At 39.9% G+C, this 19,250-nt stretch overlaps 1 protein-coding gene across 4 annotated transcripts in view; it reads right to left on the bottom strand.

The window, feature by feature from the left end:
* ALG9 (ALG9 alpha-1,2-mannosyltransferase) overlaps positions 1-19,148 on the bottom strand; it is a 95,843-nt gene extending 76,695 nt beyond the window's left edge. For 3 of the 4 annotated variants that reach the window (XM_045797752.2, XM_087868443.1, XM_087868442.1), the window contains exons 1-6: positions 19,016-19,148; positions 18,059-18,197; positions 16,722-16,856; positions 9,910-9,980; positions 5,501-5,589; positions 3,509-3,644 (exon numbers count right to left, since the gene is read on the bottom strand). In XM_045797752.2, coding sequence (XP_045653708.1) covers positions 3,509-3,644; positions 5,501-5,589; positions 9,910-9,980; positions 16,722-16,856; positions 18,059-18,197; positions 19,016-19,146 — 701 coding nt within the window. In that variant the 5' untranslated portion in view covers positions 19,147-19,148. Of the gene's footprint in view, positions 1-3,508; positions 3,645-5,500; positions 5,590-9,909; positions 9,981-16,721; positions 16,857-18,054; positions 18,198-19,011 lie in introns of all 4 variants that reach the window. The other variant, XM_045797755.2, reaches the window with a different exon arrangement.
* Positions 19,149-19,250: the final 102 nt, after the last annotated feature.

Here is a 19,250-nt window from a genome sequence, read left to right as displayed (position 1 = left end):
CGGTAGGTACTCTGACTCTTGCATGAACAACCACCTCCATATCCATAACCTCCAAATCTAGAACACTAGTCAGAATCTTTACCCATGCTCCAGTCACAAGTACTTCCCTCCCCACACCCACCTATTTCCACAGAACTTACCCAAATGTCCACTGCAGGCTCTGCTCTTGCCTCCTCTGCAGAAACTCTCTGCAGACCAATTTCTCCCGCCTCTGAACTCACACGGCATTACCACCTCTCTCGTTTATTCAGCAACGCCATGTGCTATCACAAGCTAGCTCTTCTGTGATATGAACTTCCACATTCTACTATCTAAATTTTGCATTAACATTTGTGTTTTCATTTTTTTCTGCCCAACTAGTTACATTTCCATGGCATCTCTACTTCTCCTTTGCTAAGTCATATTTTTAGTTATTTGTTCAATGTCTGTCTTTCCTACTAAGCTCCAAGAGAGCCGGAACTGTAACTGTCTTCTTTATCAAAGTATCAGCAGTGCCTAACACAAAGTATTCAATAAATGAAGGTAAGCTGATAGTGATCCTAAAATCCCTTATCTCGGCTAAAGGTAGACCAATCAAAACATGCCACCCAGAGGTATCTGAAGAACTCACAAAGTTCAATGTCAATGGTGCAGAGTAAAAGGAACAGAGGAACTGACAAGGCTGTAGAGGTAAAAAGGAGGGAAGATCGGGACTTTGTGCGTCATGTTAGAATCTGGATACCATAGAACAAGGGGTGGCAAGCATTTTATTTAAAGGACCTAACAGTGTGTATTTTAGGCCTTAGAGGCCACATATGGTCTCTGTTGCATATTCTGTGTGAGTCTGTCGGTAATGTGTGTGTGTTGTTAACCTTTTATAACGTAACAACTTCTTAGTTCTTGGGCTGTACAAAACAGGACCAGCTGGGCTGGGCCCACAGGCCACAGGTTGCCAACCTCTGTGACACAGAGGACTAGGGAAGCTATTATAGAGTTTAAAACAAACCAGGGAGTGATACAATCATATCTGCATTTCAGGACAAAACCTCTAGTTTGATTGTGGAGAGATTTACAGAGATCAAGCCTAGAGATGGGAAGAACATTCAGGAGGCTGTGTGGTAATCCAGGAGCAGAGGTGAAGAAGAGTAGTCAGATTCAAGATACTCAGGAGGTACAATAAATAGGATACAGGAAAGAGAAAAAGAGTCACAGATAATTCTCGGGTTCCTGGTTCAGCACTGAGTAGATCGTGGTATCATTTATTGGGAAACACAGGTAAAAGAACAGATATAGAGAGAAGATAATGAGCTCAGTTTTGTAAATGTTTAGCTATTGAAAAAGAGATATCTAATAGGCAACCAGGACTATATGAGACGACTGCACTGGATTTAGGATATGGGAATCATCAAGATGGTTGAAAGGAGAAAAGATAAAAGAGGGCCTCACACAAAATCTTAAAAATTTGATGATATGTAAAATAGAAGAAAAAACTGGAGGTGGGGAAACCAACCTTTAAAAGACAATTAAGGAAAATTTAAAAAAAAGAAAGACAATGACACTTTTGGATTACAGTGAGATCATATAATGAAACTAAAATTCTTTCTCTGTTAACCAGTGGGTTAAAAAAGAATCAGAACAATGCAGGAAATATGAAGAACCTATATATTTATTCCATGTGAGAATTACAGTGTGAATAAGTTTGGAGCCTCAAAAAAATAAAAAATAAAAAAATGAAAGACAATTAAGGAAATTTAGAATACCTATCCTCTTAGTAACTCCCCTTCTAAAAACTTACCTCATAAATTTCCATAAACGTACAGACATATGTACAAAAATGTTCACTGAACCATTGTACGGCATAGCAAAAAAACTGAAAACTACACATCTACCAATAAGGTAATGGCTAAATTATGGTCAGAATGCTATGCAACCCACACAGAATAATTTAAGTCTACGAACGATAGAAGACATAGACAGTTACAGGATAATTCTATTTAAGAATTTATGGTATGTATGCACATACGTGTGTGTATTTACACACATAAGGACAAGTTCTGGAAAGATATATACAAAAGTATTAGTGACTATCTTTGAAGATTAGGCTAGGGAAAAGAGAATTAAGAATTCTTTTCACCTCATACAAACTGGAACTTTTTTTAATAAAAATAGATATACTACTACAGTTGACTTTTAAACAACACCGGTTTAAACTGTGTGGGTCCCCATATACGTGGGTTGTTTTTGTTTTTATAACTACACCACAGTTCTGTAACTATATCTTTTCTTTATTTTCACAGTAATATTTTCATCTCTCTAGCTTACTTTATTGTAAGAATACATAATACATACAATATACACGTTAATTGACTAAGTTATCGGTAAGGCTTCTGTCAACAATAGGCTATTATAAAGTTTCTGGGGAGCCGAAAGTGACATGCAGGTTTTCAACAGTGCGGGGGGTCAGCACCCCTAACCCCCAAGTTGTTCAAGGGTCAACTGTACTATAATAACCTTAACATCAAAGTACAGTATTTTTCTAAGTTACTAGCAGGGCAGGTAAGAAGTGAAGGCAGCAGACTACAGCAGAAGTGGTGGGAACAAGAAACACGAGGAATGAGAAATACTATGGGCCTATGGGAACAAAGCTGCTGAGGCAAGAACTTAAGACAGCAGGGAAAGTCCTTTTTCAGGCCTCGTGAGTGGGAAATGCACAGCACACAGTGGTGTGGTGTGGAAAACACATCAGCGGCAAAGTCGGGGAGGCCTGGGTCCAAAAGCAAACAATTTTTTTCTTTTAAGACTTTTTTATATTGAGAGCAAGCGAGCAGGGAGAAGGGCAAAGGGAAAGAGTATCTGGAGCAGACTCCATGCTGAGCACAGAGACCAATGTGGGGCTCAGTCTCACAACCCTGAGATCACAACCTGAGCCGAAATCAATGTCAGTCACTTAACCGAGTGAGCCACCCAGGCACCCCAGCAAACACAACCTTAAAGGCAAGTTACCCTCTTGGACTCTATTTTCTCATTTATAAAGCACTAATGATTAGGGCACCTGGGTGGTTCAGTCTGTTAAGCAACTGATTCTTGATCTTGGCTCAGGTAGTGATCTCAAGGTCCTGGGATCAAGCCCAGCTCAGAGTCTGCTCGGCCCTCTCCCACTGCTCCTCCCCCGACTCGTGCATGTGCACGTGCTCTCTCTCTCAAATACATATTTAAAAAAATAAAAAGTAAAAAAATAAAGCACTAATTATTGTATTTCTCCTGCAAAGCTGTTGTAAGGCTCAGGAATAAAAGTTTATAAGGGGTTTAGCAGCAGCTAACATACAGCAGAGGCTTAATAGTTAATATTCTTATTAGAATTAATCAACAATATGCACCAAGAGAAATATTCTTCCATTTCCCATAATCTCTATAAGTCCAATTCATTCCTGTAACTTTAGGTCGTAACCAGACAACATGGAGATAAGCTAACATAGAGATTTACTATGTGCCCAGGGATACAGGCAGATGAACTGTGTTAGTCCCTTACCCAAGAGCAGCACTGAATGGCCAGCCTAAGATAGCTCCGGCAGCTACTCCAAGCACAGCAACAGAAGTCTTGTCCATATACCAGCCAGTCATGGCCACCAACGTGGTGTACATACAGAAGCTGCTAGGAAGGAAGGCTGCAAGAATAAAGAAACGGGGAACAGAAAGAGGGAGAGAGACAAGAGTTTGAGGTTTATTAGGTGTTATTAAAAATCTACCCACATTGCACGATGTCAATAACCAGGAACACATTTTGAGGAACATACTAGAATTGTGCAGTAAAGGGATATGCCTCCAAAAAAAAAAAATTAAATTCAATGATTTTCCTTATTTTCTCACTCTTGTTTTTTTAGGTACCAACACATGCCTAGTTATACAATGCCAAGCACGCCATTCCTCTCCTGGCCTGACCCCAAATCCAAAACTTAGAGAATTCCAGGCTATATTTTCAGGCAGGGAATAGGCTTCAAGAAACTTAGAGCCATTGCTTACTATCTATTTCTGAAGCAGTTTATCTTGTGATAGTCTTCTGAGACTGTCCTGGCACTAACCTTTACCCCCCAGGAATTCTGGGGGGGCCTTCTCAAGGGCGAAATATTGGATGGCAACCCTACTTTACATCCTGCATCGACGGACATAGATAGTTCCCTAATTACTTCTGTCCAGCACTACTTTCTTGTAGTAAACAGTAGAGGACTGAGTACTTTCAGGGTCTCTGCAACAGTGACATTTAATCAGCATTTCTAAACAATTCTACACAAAAAATGCAGATCTGCCTCTCCAAGCTGTACAAGCCTGCTTCACCTAGCACTAGGGAAGAAACATCAGCACTAGGCAAGGACCACAAACAGGCCGTATGATCTCCCAAACTCAGTAAAGGGTTTAGAGGCTGTGTATCAAAGGACGCCTTGAACTTCTCTGTGCCTTCTCACTCTCAGCTGAGATGACAAAGCTAGTATCTCCCTCTCGTATGAATCAACTTTAGGAGTAGCAAAGTAACAACAACAACAACAAAAAAAAACCATGAGGTACAACCTTCACAGGTAAATGCTAACCCATATTGATACTGTCCGAAGTTGTCGGTTATGGCTGCCGATGTAGAGGACAAAAGGGACAGAGGAATTGGAGGTCTCTGCCGGCCTGGAGGGCAGAGCACAGTCTCCCTGAGAACAGTGACTCTCAAAGTTACTCAAGTAAAGAGACCTCAGGTCTCTGCACAACCACATAGGTTTTGATACAGCCAACGAAATTAAATATACATTTTTGTGCTGGATACTATTTTTGGGCATGTTTAGTGTTATACTAGATTCTGGTACACACAGAGATTAAAATTGAGACAATTATATCTAGTAGCTTAATTTTTCCAGAGAAGTGGGAACAGGCTACCTTTTGGCAACAGGCCACCATGGCTCAGAGAACAGAAATGTTCAATGGCAGCACAGCTTGCAAGCCACCGCTCTAAGGTTATATTCTAATTCTCTTTAAGGTAGTTTAAAAAAAAAAAAAAAGCCCAACAGAGGATGCATGCCTTTATAAAATACATTGCAAATAATGGGCAGAAAGCAGAACCATGAAGAACAGGGGTTTTAGACACAAACAAGAGCAAGATAACAAAATTATTTTTCTTCCCCTAACAGCAAGGAAAGGCAGAGGGTACTGGTGTTTTTCAGCCTTATAGTGATTTTTAAAAAAATACAATAATGTAAAAGAAAGTGACATGAACAGAAAGCTCTGCCACTTATGAGTTCTTTGACTCCCAGTAAGTCATTTCACTTTTCTCAATTTCCACATCCTCATCTGCAAAAATGGAAAATTTGTCTTATCCCTGACACAAAACTGCTGTAAGTGTTGACGAAGATCATGCAGGTAACAGTGCTCTGCAAAGTACTGCTATGCTATCCAAACATAACCTACGCCTAGACAAGTTCTCCCTTTCAATGCAGCTGTGAAAGATCAGTGCACCTGTTACACCCTCACCTGCCCTTTTACTCACCTGATGAGGAGCAAAACATGCCAGTGCTAAGAACCAAGAAGGCTAGCATCATTCGACTCACATGCAGCCCAAACTTCTTGCACACAGCCCTAGGAGAAAGGCAAAGACCTTCAGCACAGCAAATCTTAAGGACAAACATTTCAAATCAAAGCAAAAAATATGCCTGTATCCCAGAGAACACTGAAGATCTAAAGTCACACACAGAACTGCCCGGGCAGGCTTGTTAGCAATTTTGTGTGCAAGACAAACCCAAACATTCTTACTCTTTAAGCAGAAGAGCAGCTCTCTACCTAAGAAGAAATGTGTCTTTTCCATGCTAAGATCATGTGTACTCTCAACAGGACAACAGCATGATGTAGTGGAAAAGTAACAGGTCCCTGATTCAGATGGGCACGGGCTCAAACTTGGGCTCCACGACTTACTAGCAGTGGTACCCTGGTCTAGCGACAAACTCTCTGTCAGATTCCTCACCTGTCAAGTGAGGATAATGAGAATGTCTACTTTGTCAGACTTCTGTGAGGACAATGCATGGAAAAGTGCTCAGAAGAGTGCCTGGAACAGAGTTGCTCGATAAATGGTAGTTATCAGATAAAAAGATGAGGAGACACACGAAGCATTAATAAGCAGGTGTCTAAGTCCCTGTTTCTCAAACCCAAGCAGTTACACACTTCCTTCACTTCCTTCTTGGAGGTTTTTAACCCCGTAAACATTCTTAGGAATGATTACCGCTTCCAGTAGCCCACGTTTGTGCAGACATACCCCTGTGTTAACAGTCTGCTGGCTTGGGTTCCTTCATGCATCTCAGAGCTGCTTTCTGAAGTAATTTTGCTTCTTCCTAAGTAAATCCTCTGTTAAGTTCCTTTAGTGAGGATCTGTTAATGGCAAATTCCCCCTTTTTGTTGGTTTTTTTTTTTTTTTTTTTTCCTGAAAAGCCTTACTAAGCTCTTGGTCCTAAAAAATGGCTTAGCTGAGTACACAATTTTAGGATGACAATCGTTTTCTCTGAGAACTTTGAATTTTTTTTTTTTATCTTCTGGCTTTTGAGACAGCTTCTGTCAATCTAGCATTCCTTTGTAGGTATTCTCTTAGTTCTCTCAACTTTTAAGATCTTCTTTCCCCTTGGTGTTCTACATGGTTTCACTAATTTCTTATCCAACTCAGGATATGTTAGGCTCCCCGAATCTAATACTTTTTTTTTCATCAATTGTGGAAATTCTTAGCTATTACTTCCCTAAATACTGCCTCTCCCCATTCTATCATCTCCTAGAATCTGATTGAATCTGTCAATACATGTTTAACATCTTCGTATTTCCCTTACATTTCCCTGTCACTCTGTACTTCATTCTGAGTTCTTCTTATCGATCTTCTAGTTCACATATTAGTGTCTAGCCATTCAAATTAACCACTGCATTTTAAGTATCAATTATGCAACTTTCATTTCTAGAAGTTCTGTTTGGTTCTTTCTCAGATCTGCTGGGTTATCTTCATAGTCTCATTCCTTTTTTTATCTTATTGTATCGTGGTAAGAACAGGGGGTCTTACCCTCTTAACAGATTTTTAAGCATACAACACAGTACTGTTAACTACCCACACACATGTGCAGTAGCTCTCTAAAACTTACTCATCTAGCACAACTGAAATTTTAGACCCATTGATTACCAACTTCCCATTTCCCCCTCTGCCCAGCCCCTGGCAACCACCAACCTATGCTTTGCTTCCATGAGATGGACTATTTTAGAATCCCATAAGTGGAATCATGCAGTGTTTATCCACCTGTAACTGGTTAGCTCTCTTAGCACAACATCCTCAAGGCTCATGCATGTTGTCACACTGCAGGATTTCCTTCAAGACTGAATACCCCATTCTATGTATATACCACGTTTTCCCCCATTTATTGGTCAATAGACACAAGTTGTTTCCAATCTTGGCTATTGTGAATAATGCTACAAAGAACATGGAAGTGCAGATACCTCTTCCAGATCCTGTTTCAATTCTTTTAGATAAGTACCCAGAAGTTGGATTGCTGGATCATATGGTAGTTCTATTTTCAGTTTTTTGAGGAACCTCCATATAGTTTTGCACAGTGGCTATGCCATCTTGCATTCCCACCAACAGGGCACACAGGTTCCAATCCAAGTCCTTGCAACACCTATTCATGTTTTTTTCTGGGGTTTGATAGGAGCCATTCTAACAAGTATGAAGTTATAGCTCACTGTGGTTTTGACTGGTATTTCTCTGATAATTAGTGACACTATCTTTTCATATACCTACTAAGTGCATATCTTTAAAAAAATGTCTATTGATGTTCTTAGTCCATTTTTAATCAGATTAATAGAGGGTTTTTCTATTGAGTTGTAGGAGTTCCTTATAGATTTTGCAATTGAACCTGTTTTCAGCTTATGGTTTGCAAATATTTCCCCCCATTCTCTAACCTCCTTTTCACTCTATGGATTATTTAGACTCTTGTTTCTTATTCATGTTTTCAATTCCTTACTTCTTTAGAAATATCAAATATATTTATTTTATGTTATTTTAGTAATTCCTAATAAATGACGTTTTGCAGGTCAGCTTTCTGTTATTTCTACTTGTTCTCTTCCGTGCTTTGTGATTTTTATTATCTCTTGTTCACTAGAACTTATTAATTCTTTGACACCTGGGTTAAAGATGCGTTTCTCTGAAGAAACCCTCCGTTTGTTTTTGCCAGATGCCTAGGAGTACTACCAACCCAGAACAATTTGAAATAAATTCTCAACTTGGGATTTGGGGGGGATCATGTAAAGTGATGTGAATTCAGTCCTGAACCAATATGAAGACCAACGTAGAGGCGCCTGGGTGGTTCAGTCGTTAAGTCTCTGCCTTCGGCTCAGGTCCTGATCTCAGGGTCCTGGGATCGAGCCCCCGCATCTCCCTCTCCCACTCCCCCTGCTTGTGTTTCCCTCTCGCTGTCAAATCAAAAATAAAATCTAAAAAAACAAAAAACAAAACAAAAACAAACAAACAAAAAACCAATGTATGGTTACAATCCTCAAAGATAGCACTGGCTTGCTTTCTTCTCTTCTGCACCACCCAGAGTCAAGACTAAAGAATTTTTGTATCTGACATTTTTAGCTGTTTTCCAGTGGGGACATTAATAATGATTATTAAGTCTAAATACCTTTTAAACCATTATTAAAATGTTAGGTTGCATGTAAAAAAAATGGCTATTTTTACTACTCCAACACTTAAAAGCTTAATACTTCCACTAATATTCAATCAACCAATAGGTACTTGGTGAAAGACAATGTACTGGGTGCAAGTAAGAGCAGTGAGTCCCACAGTGGGAATGCTTTCCTATCATCTAAGCTCAAGGGGAAGAGGTAAATCAGGATTCTGTATCTCGCAACCAAAAATAAGACTCTACTAAATCCTACCAAATAAAACACCAGTTACCCATGTATTAACCTAGCTTTATATGAAGATATGGAACTTACGAACCTTAGGAAGGAAAGTGATAATTAGAAGTATTCCCCTCCAATGGTTTGTTTCAAAACAAGAATTCCCACTTCTCTCCTCAAAAAATTAAAAATAGAATTACCATATGATCCAGCAATCCCACTTCAGGGTATACGTCTGAAGGACGTGAAATCACTATCTCAAAGGGATATCTGTACCCCCATTTTTACTGCAGTACTATTCACAACAGCCAAGACACAGAAACAACCTAAATGTCCATCTATTAATGAATGGATAAAGAAAATGTGGTATACATGTACAACAGAATATTTTCAGTCAAATTTAAAAAGGAAATCCTACCACTTGAAACATGTGGATGGACCTCAAGGACATTATGCTAAGTGAAATGTCAGACAGTGAAAGACAAGTACTGTATGATCTCACATGTGGAATCTAAAAAAAAAAAAAAAAAAAAAAAAAAAAGGCCAACCTTGTGGAAACAGAATGGAATGGTGGTTGCCAGGGCCTGGGGAAGCAGGGGGTAGGGAAGAGATAGATTAGGAGACAGTGGCCAAAGTGTACAAACTTCCAGTTAGAAGATGAGTAAGTCCTGGGGGATCCAGTATACAGCTTGGTGACTATAGTTAACGATACATTATTAACATACTTGAAAGTTGCTAACAGCAAATCTTACATGTTCTTATCACAAAGTATGAAGCGATGGATGTGTTAACTAACCTTACTGTGGTATTTCACGACTTATACATTTATCAAATAATGTTGTACATCTTAGATTGACAAAATGTTATATTTCAATTATATGTCAATAAAACGAGAAGATATAGTATTCTTCAAATATTGTATTAGGAGCTACGAGGAAGTTTTTTCTATTATAACTGCTTATGATCAGAAAAAAAATCTTATGCTAGATTGGGCTTTCATCATAGCACTTTTAGAAACAAAGCTCTTATACTCACTTGTAAAAGTAAAGTTCACAGATACAGCTCACAAAAGCCAGGAGACATCGTAAAAAGTAGAAGACAAGAATCTAAAAGAAACCCAGGACAAGAAAACAGAAGTCACAGAAACAAGAAAACTCTTCAAGATGAAACCACCTTCATTTGTCATTAGTAACCCTGTGAATTGGCATAATCCTTTGAAAAGCAGCATGTACCATATATGTATTCCTACCCCTAGACCCAGTACACCTATTTCTAGGAGTCCAGCTCACAGAAGTAACATGAACTAAGCAGGGAAGGTTAGTTCTAGTCATGAAAATGATAAGTGCAGCACTATTACATTAGAAAAACTGCTTAAAAAAAAAAACTACACGACATCTGATGATGGGGAAATGTTTCAATTATGCACATATATTTCATTGGCTGTTACACAGATCTTGAAATTCAGTTACAGCAACAGTGGAAAAATTCATATAATATGAAACTCATACATTCAACAAACATTACCATAATATATTGATAATTACAGATAATTATTCAATACCAGGTAAAAATACACAATACACTATTATTTACCCATCAGAATTACAGCTTTGGAAGTCAGAAGCATATGAAATGACTGAAATGAAGTGTAGTAAAATGGTAAAGGTGGCTGTATCAGGCTGCTGGGACTTAAGTGTATACTTTCCCTCCTATCTTCCAAACACCTGTAATGTGGTTTTATTAATCTCATAAGAACATCAATTTAAAAAATAAACATAATAGGGTTTATACTTAATACCTTTCATACTACAGTGCACTGGTATATTTAAGAGCATTGAATACTTCAGAATGTAAGCATTACTTAAATATATATCATTAGTATTACCGCGTGTAACTTAGAAATACTTCCCATTTTCAGCACTATAACCAAAAAATTCCTAACAGAGTTCAATAAAGGAATCCAATACATGCCAGATTCATTAACAGACACATACGGAAAACCTAGTATACACTAAAGCACTATTCTAGATGCTGCTAGGAATTCAGATAATTTTAGTACAAAGTATTTACACATGTAAGGACCCTTCATCTAATTGGGGAAAGTAGAAAACATTTAGGAAATTAAAAATTAGGGGCACCTGGCTGGCTTAGTCAGAAGAACACGTGTCTCTTGATCTTGGGGTTGTAAGTTCAAGCCCCACGTCAGGTGGGGCTTAAAATCTTAAAATCTTAAAAATAAAATTAAAAATTAACTTGAGTTAATGTAAAAATTGTATTTGGAAGCCGGACAACAATGCCCCCACAGCAATTAACATCCAACATAGAACTAGAAATCCTGGTCAGTGCAAAAGTACACAAGAAAAAAAATGAGGTATAAGGAATGGAAGAAACTAAACTACCTACACAGATGGGAGACAATCCAAGAGATACACCTGATAAGCCAGTGACACTAATGAGGAAATTCAGCAAGATTTAGATTAAGATTAAAAAATAAAATCAGGGGCACCTGGGTGGCACAGTTTTTAGGCGTCTGCCTAAGGCTCAGGGCATGGTCCTGGCATTATGGGATCAAGCCCCACATCAGGCTCCTCCGCTATGAGCCTGCTTCTTCCTCTCCCACTCCCCCTGCTTGTGTTCCCTCTCTCGCTAGCTGTCTCTACTCTGTCAAATAAATAAATAAAATCTTTAAAAAAAAAAAAGTTTAAAAAAAATAAATAAAAATCAGTTGTATTCCTCTTTATCAGCAATGACCACCCAAAAAAAAAAAAAAAAGCAAAACAAGATTCCTTTCATAACAGCAGCAGAAAGTATGAAGAATGTAGGCATTAAACTACTCAAGACTTGGTAAGACTGAAATGGGTACATTTAAAAATTTTATTAGAGGACACACAAAACCTGACTAAATGGATAACTATATCATCAAGGATGGAATGACAAACCTATAAAAATACTGATTCTCCTATTTAGTTCAATGCAACTCCAATCAAAACCCAACAGAATTTGGGGGAGGGGCAAACTGTGATAGGATTTTTAAATACAAATTTTAAAATGGACAAGGAGAGAAATTTATCAACCAGATATTAAACACACACACACACACACACACACACACACACTACAAAGCCCATAATAAAATATATATATATATATATATGGTACTAACAATTTGACCAATGACCTAGAATGAGGCCAGAAACAGACCCATACATGTGGGAATAAGGTATATGATAGATACGGTATTACAAGTCAGAAAAGAAGGGATGGGTTAGTTAGCAGATGGTACTGAAAAATCCAGTTCACTGCATCAAAAAAAAAAATAAAGCTGGATCTTCCTACAATTTATAAAAAATATTCAAACTGGAGTGACTGGCTGGCTCAGTGGAGCATGTGACTCTTGATTTTGGGGTTGTGAGTTCGAGCCCCATGCTGGGTGTAGAGACTACTTAAAAATCTTTTTAAAAAATATTCAAATGTATTAAAGCCCTATATGTGACAGGTAAAATTATAAGCTAAGAAAATACCTAAGAACATCTTTGTGAACTGTGATGAAGGATTTCTTTCAGAAAGACCCAAAACCCACCAATCATGCAGTGAAAAACTAATGGACTTGACTGAATCAAAATTAAAGATTTCTGTCCAACACAAGGTCCAAGAACAAAATAGAGTGGTGACAGCCTAAAAGATTTCCAGTATCTAAAACCTATAAGGGGTTACTCTTAAGAACTTCCACAAATCAGAAGAGAAAACCAGAAAACCCAACTGAAAAACAGCCAAAGGATGTGAATAGGTAATTCACAGAAAAGGAAATCTGAATGACAAATGAAATGTTACACCTCACAAGTAATCAAAGAAATGCAATTGAAATAAGAAACATTTCACATACATGAGAAGGGCAAAAATTAGCAAGTCAGAAATATCAAGTATATTTTTATATATATAGATATATATAGGTATGTAGATATATTTATATATATATATGTATATAACTATATATATACGGGATCCCACTGCTGAGTATAAAGTTCAGAGAAACAGACACCCAGATCCACAGGAAAACAAAACAAAGGTATTCTTGCCTAGGGTGGCAAGAAGTTGGAAAGGTAACCATCACTAGGGGGTGCCAATTATTACCAGATGATCATTCAGCAACAATCCACCCTCTCTACTGTGCATGATGCTGCTGGGGCTAGGACTCTATAAACTCTAATTCCTCTTTGTCAAGTGGCCCCCTATTGGCTTCCATTGGCAGAACCTAACAGGAAGGAGATTATAAGGAAGAACAATGGAAATCTTCGTTCCTGTTCTGCTTCCTGCTCATGTCATTGATGTAAGAGGAAGAGTGATAGAAGACGAAGGATTCTGTTGAACATGTCAAATTGGAAGTGACAGTGGATACCCAAGAGGACACGAAAGCCTTAAACATTGCTTATTGTTATTTCTCCACTAAGACCTCTCCTATATACCTTTCCTCTGCTAAGTTCAAAAAAACCAGAAATGAACTACTAGGTAGGGAAGGGAAGGGCAGAATTCTATCACTTTCTAAGGTGCTGCCTTTCTGATCAGTCTAAAATGCAAATGCAATCATGTCTCTCCTCTGTCTAAAACCTCTGGATGGCTTCAGAACACCCTCAGCGGGGGTGGGGGAGAGAATAAAAGTCTAACTGCTTGGGGCGCCTGGGTGGCTCAGCTGTTAAGCGTCTGCCTTCAGCTCAGGTCATGATCCCAGGGTCCTGGGATTGAGCCCTGCATCAGGCTCCCTGCTTGGCGGGAAGCCTGCTTCTTCCTCTCCCACTCCCCCTGCTTGTGTTCCCCCTCTCACTGGCTGTCTCTCTGTCAAATAAATAAAATCTTAAAAAAAAAAATGTCTAACTGCTTACTAGAGCCTACCAGGTGTTGTATAAGTCTGGCTTCCACCTACCTTTCAGTATCACGAAACCCACTCCACTGCACACTGTCTCTTCCAAGCATCAAGCCTATTTATACAAGAAGGCCCTGCTGGTCCTCTTCCCAGCCTCATGGTTTTCTTCCCTCATCCCCATTCTTCCTTTACCTAGATGATTCCTACTCACCTTCTAGTTCCCTCATCAGGGACTTCTGCTTCATGGAAGATGGATTAGCCATACTTTCCCTTTGCCTCCTGCTATGTAAAGCCAAAAATTCTGGACATTATTATAGGTAAAGTAAACCTATGATAACTCAAGGTAGAGAGGAAGTAGCAGACTGCCTAGGCATTTTAAGACCAGAGGAAAAACATAATGGTAAGTTCCCTGGGTTCTCTTTCACCTTCTATATTCCAGACTTAAGAAGTTAGCAGCTAGAAATGCCAGTAACCACAAACACCAACCAAAGCCTGGTCGATCTCGCCAAAAGGCCAAGAAAGAGGTAGCCTAACAAGACAGAAAACCTTTAGACAATAACCACTCCACTCCAGCAAAGCACTCAGTGGGGTGGGGGGAATCTAGCCCAACTCCCACCCATGCCATCAAAGGCCCAGTAGGAAGCCAGGACTTCCATCCTCACTGGTGGTAACAAGCTCCCGCTCTGGTCACACTGTCAGTGGAGACCACTTGGGTAAGTCTGGACTTCACATCCTCACTCCACCCTAGCAGTAATGAAGTACCCCTATCCTGCCCACAAGAGTGAAGGCCTAGTGAGGAACCTCAACTTCTACCCCCACCTGGCACTAACAAAGGTGGAGAAGACCGTTTCTCCTGCTAGAGTGGTATCAAGAGCAGCCAGACAAAACAGAAGGCTTCAATAAGACCCAGAGATGCAGAGGAAGCATGTTGGGCCCATGAATAAGATCCAGAGTCTCATAATCCCCCAAATGTCCATATTTCAGCTGAAAATTACTTGGAAAATCTCAAACTGAATAAAAATAATCAACAGATACCAACAAAATGAGAAGTTAGAATTATCTGACAAACTTTTAAAGGAGCCGTTGTAAAAGTGCTTCAATGAGCAATCAAGAACACACTGGAAACGTGAAAAAAAAAAAAGTTGCAGTAAAATAGAATATATAAAGAAAAACCAAATGGAAATTTTAAAACTGAAAAAACACAATCAAAATAAAAGCTAAACAAAGAGGCCCAACAGCAGAATGGAGGGGACAGAGAAAACAATCAGTGACATGGAAGATTAGAAATTGCTCAATCAACACAGAAAAAAAAGTAGGGGAAAAAAATGATTAGGGCCTTAGAGACCTGTGAGACTATAATTAAACATCTAACATTGGTATCATTGGAATCTCAAGAGAGGAGAAATAGGGCAGGGCTATCTAAGTATAAGAAAAATAACAGCTAAAATCTTACCAAATTTGGCAAGACATAAGCCTAGAGATTCAAGAAGGTTAGTAAATTCCAAACAGGAAAAACCCAAAGATATCCATGCCAAGACCTATCACAGTCAAATTTCTGAAAGGTCATCAGCTTAAGTCTCCATTAACTCTTAACTATCCTTCAGCACTCTGTTTAAATCAGGCTCTCCTAATATGCTATCCCATTGCACATTGTACTTTTCCTCCGTAAGACCCGCTGCATTTATAATTACATGTTCAATATTCACCTTCCCCACTAACCTATAAATTCCATGAGGGCAGGGATTTGGCCATTGTTACATCCACAGCACTTAAAGTGCCTACCAGACAAAATCTGGTCTATTAGTATCCAAAGTATATAAAGACTTCTACAACTCAACATAAAGGAAAAAACAAATAATCCAATTTAAAAAATGGGCAAGGTCAGGGCACCTGGGTGGCTCAGCTGGTTAAACAGTCAACTCTTGATTTCAGCTCAGGTTATGATCTCAGGGTCCTGGGATCAAGCCCTGCGTCAGGCTCCCAGCTCAGCAGGGAATCTGCTTCGGTATTCTCCCCCCCCTTTGCCGCCACACCCCCACCCAGTGCACACTTTCTAAAATAAATCTTTAAAAAACAAATGGACAGAAGACATGAATAGACATTTCTCCAGACATACATATAGCCAACGGACACATGAAAAGATGCTCAGCATCACTCTTCACAAATCAAAACCACAATGAGATTTCACCTCACATCTGTCAGAATGGTCAAAATCACAAGAAACAAGTGTTGGTCAGGATGCAGAGTAAAAGGAACTCGTGTGTACTTGGTAGGATGCAAGCTGGTGCAGCCACTGTGGAAAACAGTACGGAGGTTCCTCAAAAAATTAAAAATAGAACTACCATAGGATCCAGTAATTGCACTACTGGGTATTCACCCAAAGAAAATGAAAACACTAAACTGAAAGGATATATGCACCTCTGTGTTTACTGCAACATTACTTACAATAGCTAAATTATGGAAGCAGCCCAAGGGTCCACCAATAGATGAATAAAGAGGCAGTATATAACATAAAATGGAATATTATTTGGCCATAAAAATGAAATCTTGCTATATGCAAACATGTAAATACCATATGATTTCACTCATCTATGGAATTTAAGAAACAAAAGAAAAAAAAAACACCAAAAAAACAGACTCAACTACGGAAAACAAACTGATGGCTACCAAAGGGAAGGGGATGCAGGGAGGAATGACATAGGTGATGGGAATTAAAAATACACTTACCTTGATGAACACCTAATAATATACAGCAGTGCTGAATCACTATATTGTACACCTGAAACTAATAACAATGTTAACTATCCTGGAATTAAAAATTTAAAGTTGCTCCATTAATGTTTGTGGAATGAATAAATGATTACTCTTCAAAAAAAAAAAAAAAAAAGTCCTCTCCTACCTACCAATCTATTTTATCCTTTTCTGAAAACTGTTCCAGAGACTCATCTCTTCATCAGGTGTAATTACTCCCAGGCTGGCCTGCCCTTACCTTATTAGTTTGTAGAATTCTTGCATGAAATGCAGCTGGCCAGGCATGAAGCAACAGGTAAGCATAGGAGCGAATTGCATAAACTGGGGAATATTCCCAAGTCTGAAACCCCTTCCCATAGATGAGGTAGTGTGTCTGAAAGTACAGAACAGATTTAGGATTAAATTGGCCAAAAATCCTTGCTAAGAGCATACAGGTGAAGTTTCCAAGCAAAAATATTAAGACAAAGGTACAAAGAAATGCTGACATTCTCAACAAGATTTGAAACTAATAGATAAGAATCAAAATGACCCAATACTGAAAAATATTAGGACATTATAATTTCTACAAGATTATTGTTTGGTCAATGTAGGAAGTTTTAATTTTACTTTTTTTTTTTTTTAAATATTCGTTAGCCAAGGGGCACCTGGGTGGCTCAGGCGGTTAAACATCTACCTTGGGGGCGCCTGGGTGGCACAGCGGTTAAAGCTTCTGCCTTCGGCTCAGGGCATGATCCCGGCGTTATGGGATCGAGCCCCACATCAGGCTCCTCCGCTGGGAGCCTGCTTCTTCCTCTCCCACTCCCCCTGCTTGTGTTCCCTCTCTCGCTGGCTGTCTCTATCTCTGTCGAATAAATAAATAAAATCTTAAAAAAAAAAAAAATCTACCTTTGGCTGGGTCAAAATCTCCTGGTCCTGGGATAGAGTCCCTCAGCAGGGAGTCTGCACGTGCGCCCCCCCCAACCACTCATTCTCTCTCTCAAATAAATAAAATACTCATTAGCCAAAACAGAGAAACTCTAAACCTTGTATTTGCCTTAAACTACCTACACTAAGCATTTTTTTAATGCAAAATGGGATCAGAAAATCTCACCTCTGAATTTTCTGTCATAGGGAGTCAGACTTATATACGTATAAATCACAAAACAGCCGTATAAGCATACTATTTAATAACTTTATTTTAGCAAACATCAGAAAAAATAACCAAAAGGGTTGAAAGAAATTTGTCACCTCTAGGGAGTAGGATTTGGCTATGAGAAGTGGAACAGAGAGCTACTGTTTTTTTTCCCTTTAAGTTTTGTAGTAGCTGTTAACTGTAAATATTATCTCAAAGTATTATTTTGATTTAAAATAAATTTTTAAGAAAAATTTACAAATTACATCTTTTTGTAAAAAGCCCCATTTTCCTATGGCCTTCAAGGGCAGGTAAACCATCAGCTTAGAATAGAAAAGGGAAAATAAAGTTGTTTTATTACCAGTCACACTTGTATATTATTTGTATCCTAATTGGCAACAAGATCCCAAGCAGTGAAATCAAGGGGGGGGGGGGAGGAAGGAAGGAAGAAAGAAATCACCTACTGGTTCCCAGTAGTTGAATGTTTCATCACAGTCAGAGATGTTGCTCAGGAGAGCAGCACATAACCTGGCTGAGAGCAGACACTTGAAAGCAGTAGATCCTTCAGGTGCCCAGACTTGTCCTGCTTTGTTCCCAGATAACCTGCTCAGAAGCAAAGAGAAGGATGTGTCAGGAAGACCTAACTAGAAGGGCTGAAACTAGACAGAAACGACAAGAATAGCAAGAACATCAAAGCACACTTAAGTAATTCACCTAAAAAGTTTGTTCTAAGTAGAATACAGACGGGACAAGACCTTCATTAATCTTATTTTTTCCACTTCCTGCTTTTAACGCGTAAGGTCATTCATACACTTTAATTCATTGCCTCGATGACACTCCTTGGAGGCCACAAAGCTCTCGTTCTCCTTTTCTTTCTTCTAACAAGGTCATTACTTTCCACATCTTTATTCATTTCCTCACTTGTTCAAATGCACAGAGGCCTAACTTGTGCAAAGTACATAACCTCCTCCAATTCCATATGTTGACCGCTCCTTTAACGCGGTTCTAACCCGCAGTGCCCCTGGCTTGGGGAGAGAGGCGGTTGCAGGTGCCGGAGGTTGTGGGGCCCACACTGAAGAGTAAGGGGTTAGGACTTTGTGGTCAATGAAGGAAACTGAGGGAGACAGGCGGAAAAGGTCTGCTCTTTGCTGTTGCCAGCGTCTCCCACGGAGGCTCAGCCACCTCAAACACCACGACACCAGCCCGCTCTGGGCCTGGGCCAGCAGCCTCGGAGCCTCCCTCCAGACCCGGGAAGGGGGGCCCAGGGTGGGGCGAACACCGGACGTGACCCGTCCAGGAAGAGCAGAAGGACCAGCGGAAGAGGCAGCCAGGCTGGATCCTCGCCTCCCGGGGAGACCCTCCGGGACCACCCCGCGCCGAGCCGCCCGGCCGCCACGCCCCCGCCGCGCCCGCACACCTACTCGGTCCGGGGCTCCGCGCCGCTCGCCTCACGGCTGCATAGCAGCTCCCGCAGCTTGTCCGCGGCCGAGACCGTGTCCCCGCCGCTGCCCCCGCTCCCCTTCAGGCGCTGACGAGCCCCTCGGCTCGCCATGGCACGCGTGGAAAAAAAGGTACAATTCGGCACCCTACGAAGGCGGCAAGCGCGGAGACATAGCTTTGGCTGGCAACGGTGTCCGCCGAGGGACAAAAGACCTT

This window comes from Ursus americanus, chromosome 16, assembly GCF_024610735.1.
Source record: "Ursus americanus isolate L20-20 chromosome 16, mUrsAme1.1.p, whole genome shotgun sequence".
NCBI classification, from domain to species: Eukaryota; Metazoa; Chordata; class Mammalia; order Carnivora; family Ursidae; genus Ursus; species Ursus americanus.
The sequence above is the reverse complement of the archived record's forward strand: the minus strand, read 5'-3'. Positions and strand labels throughout refer to the sequence as shown.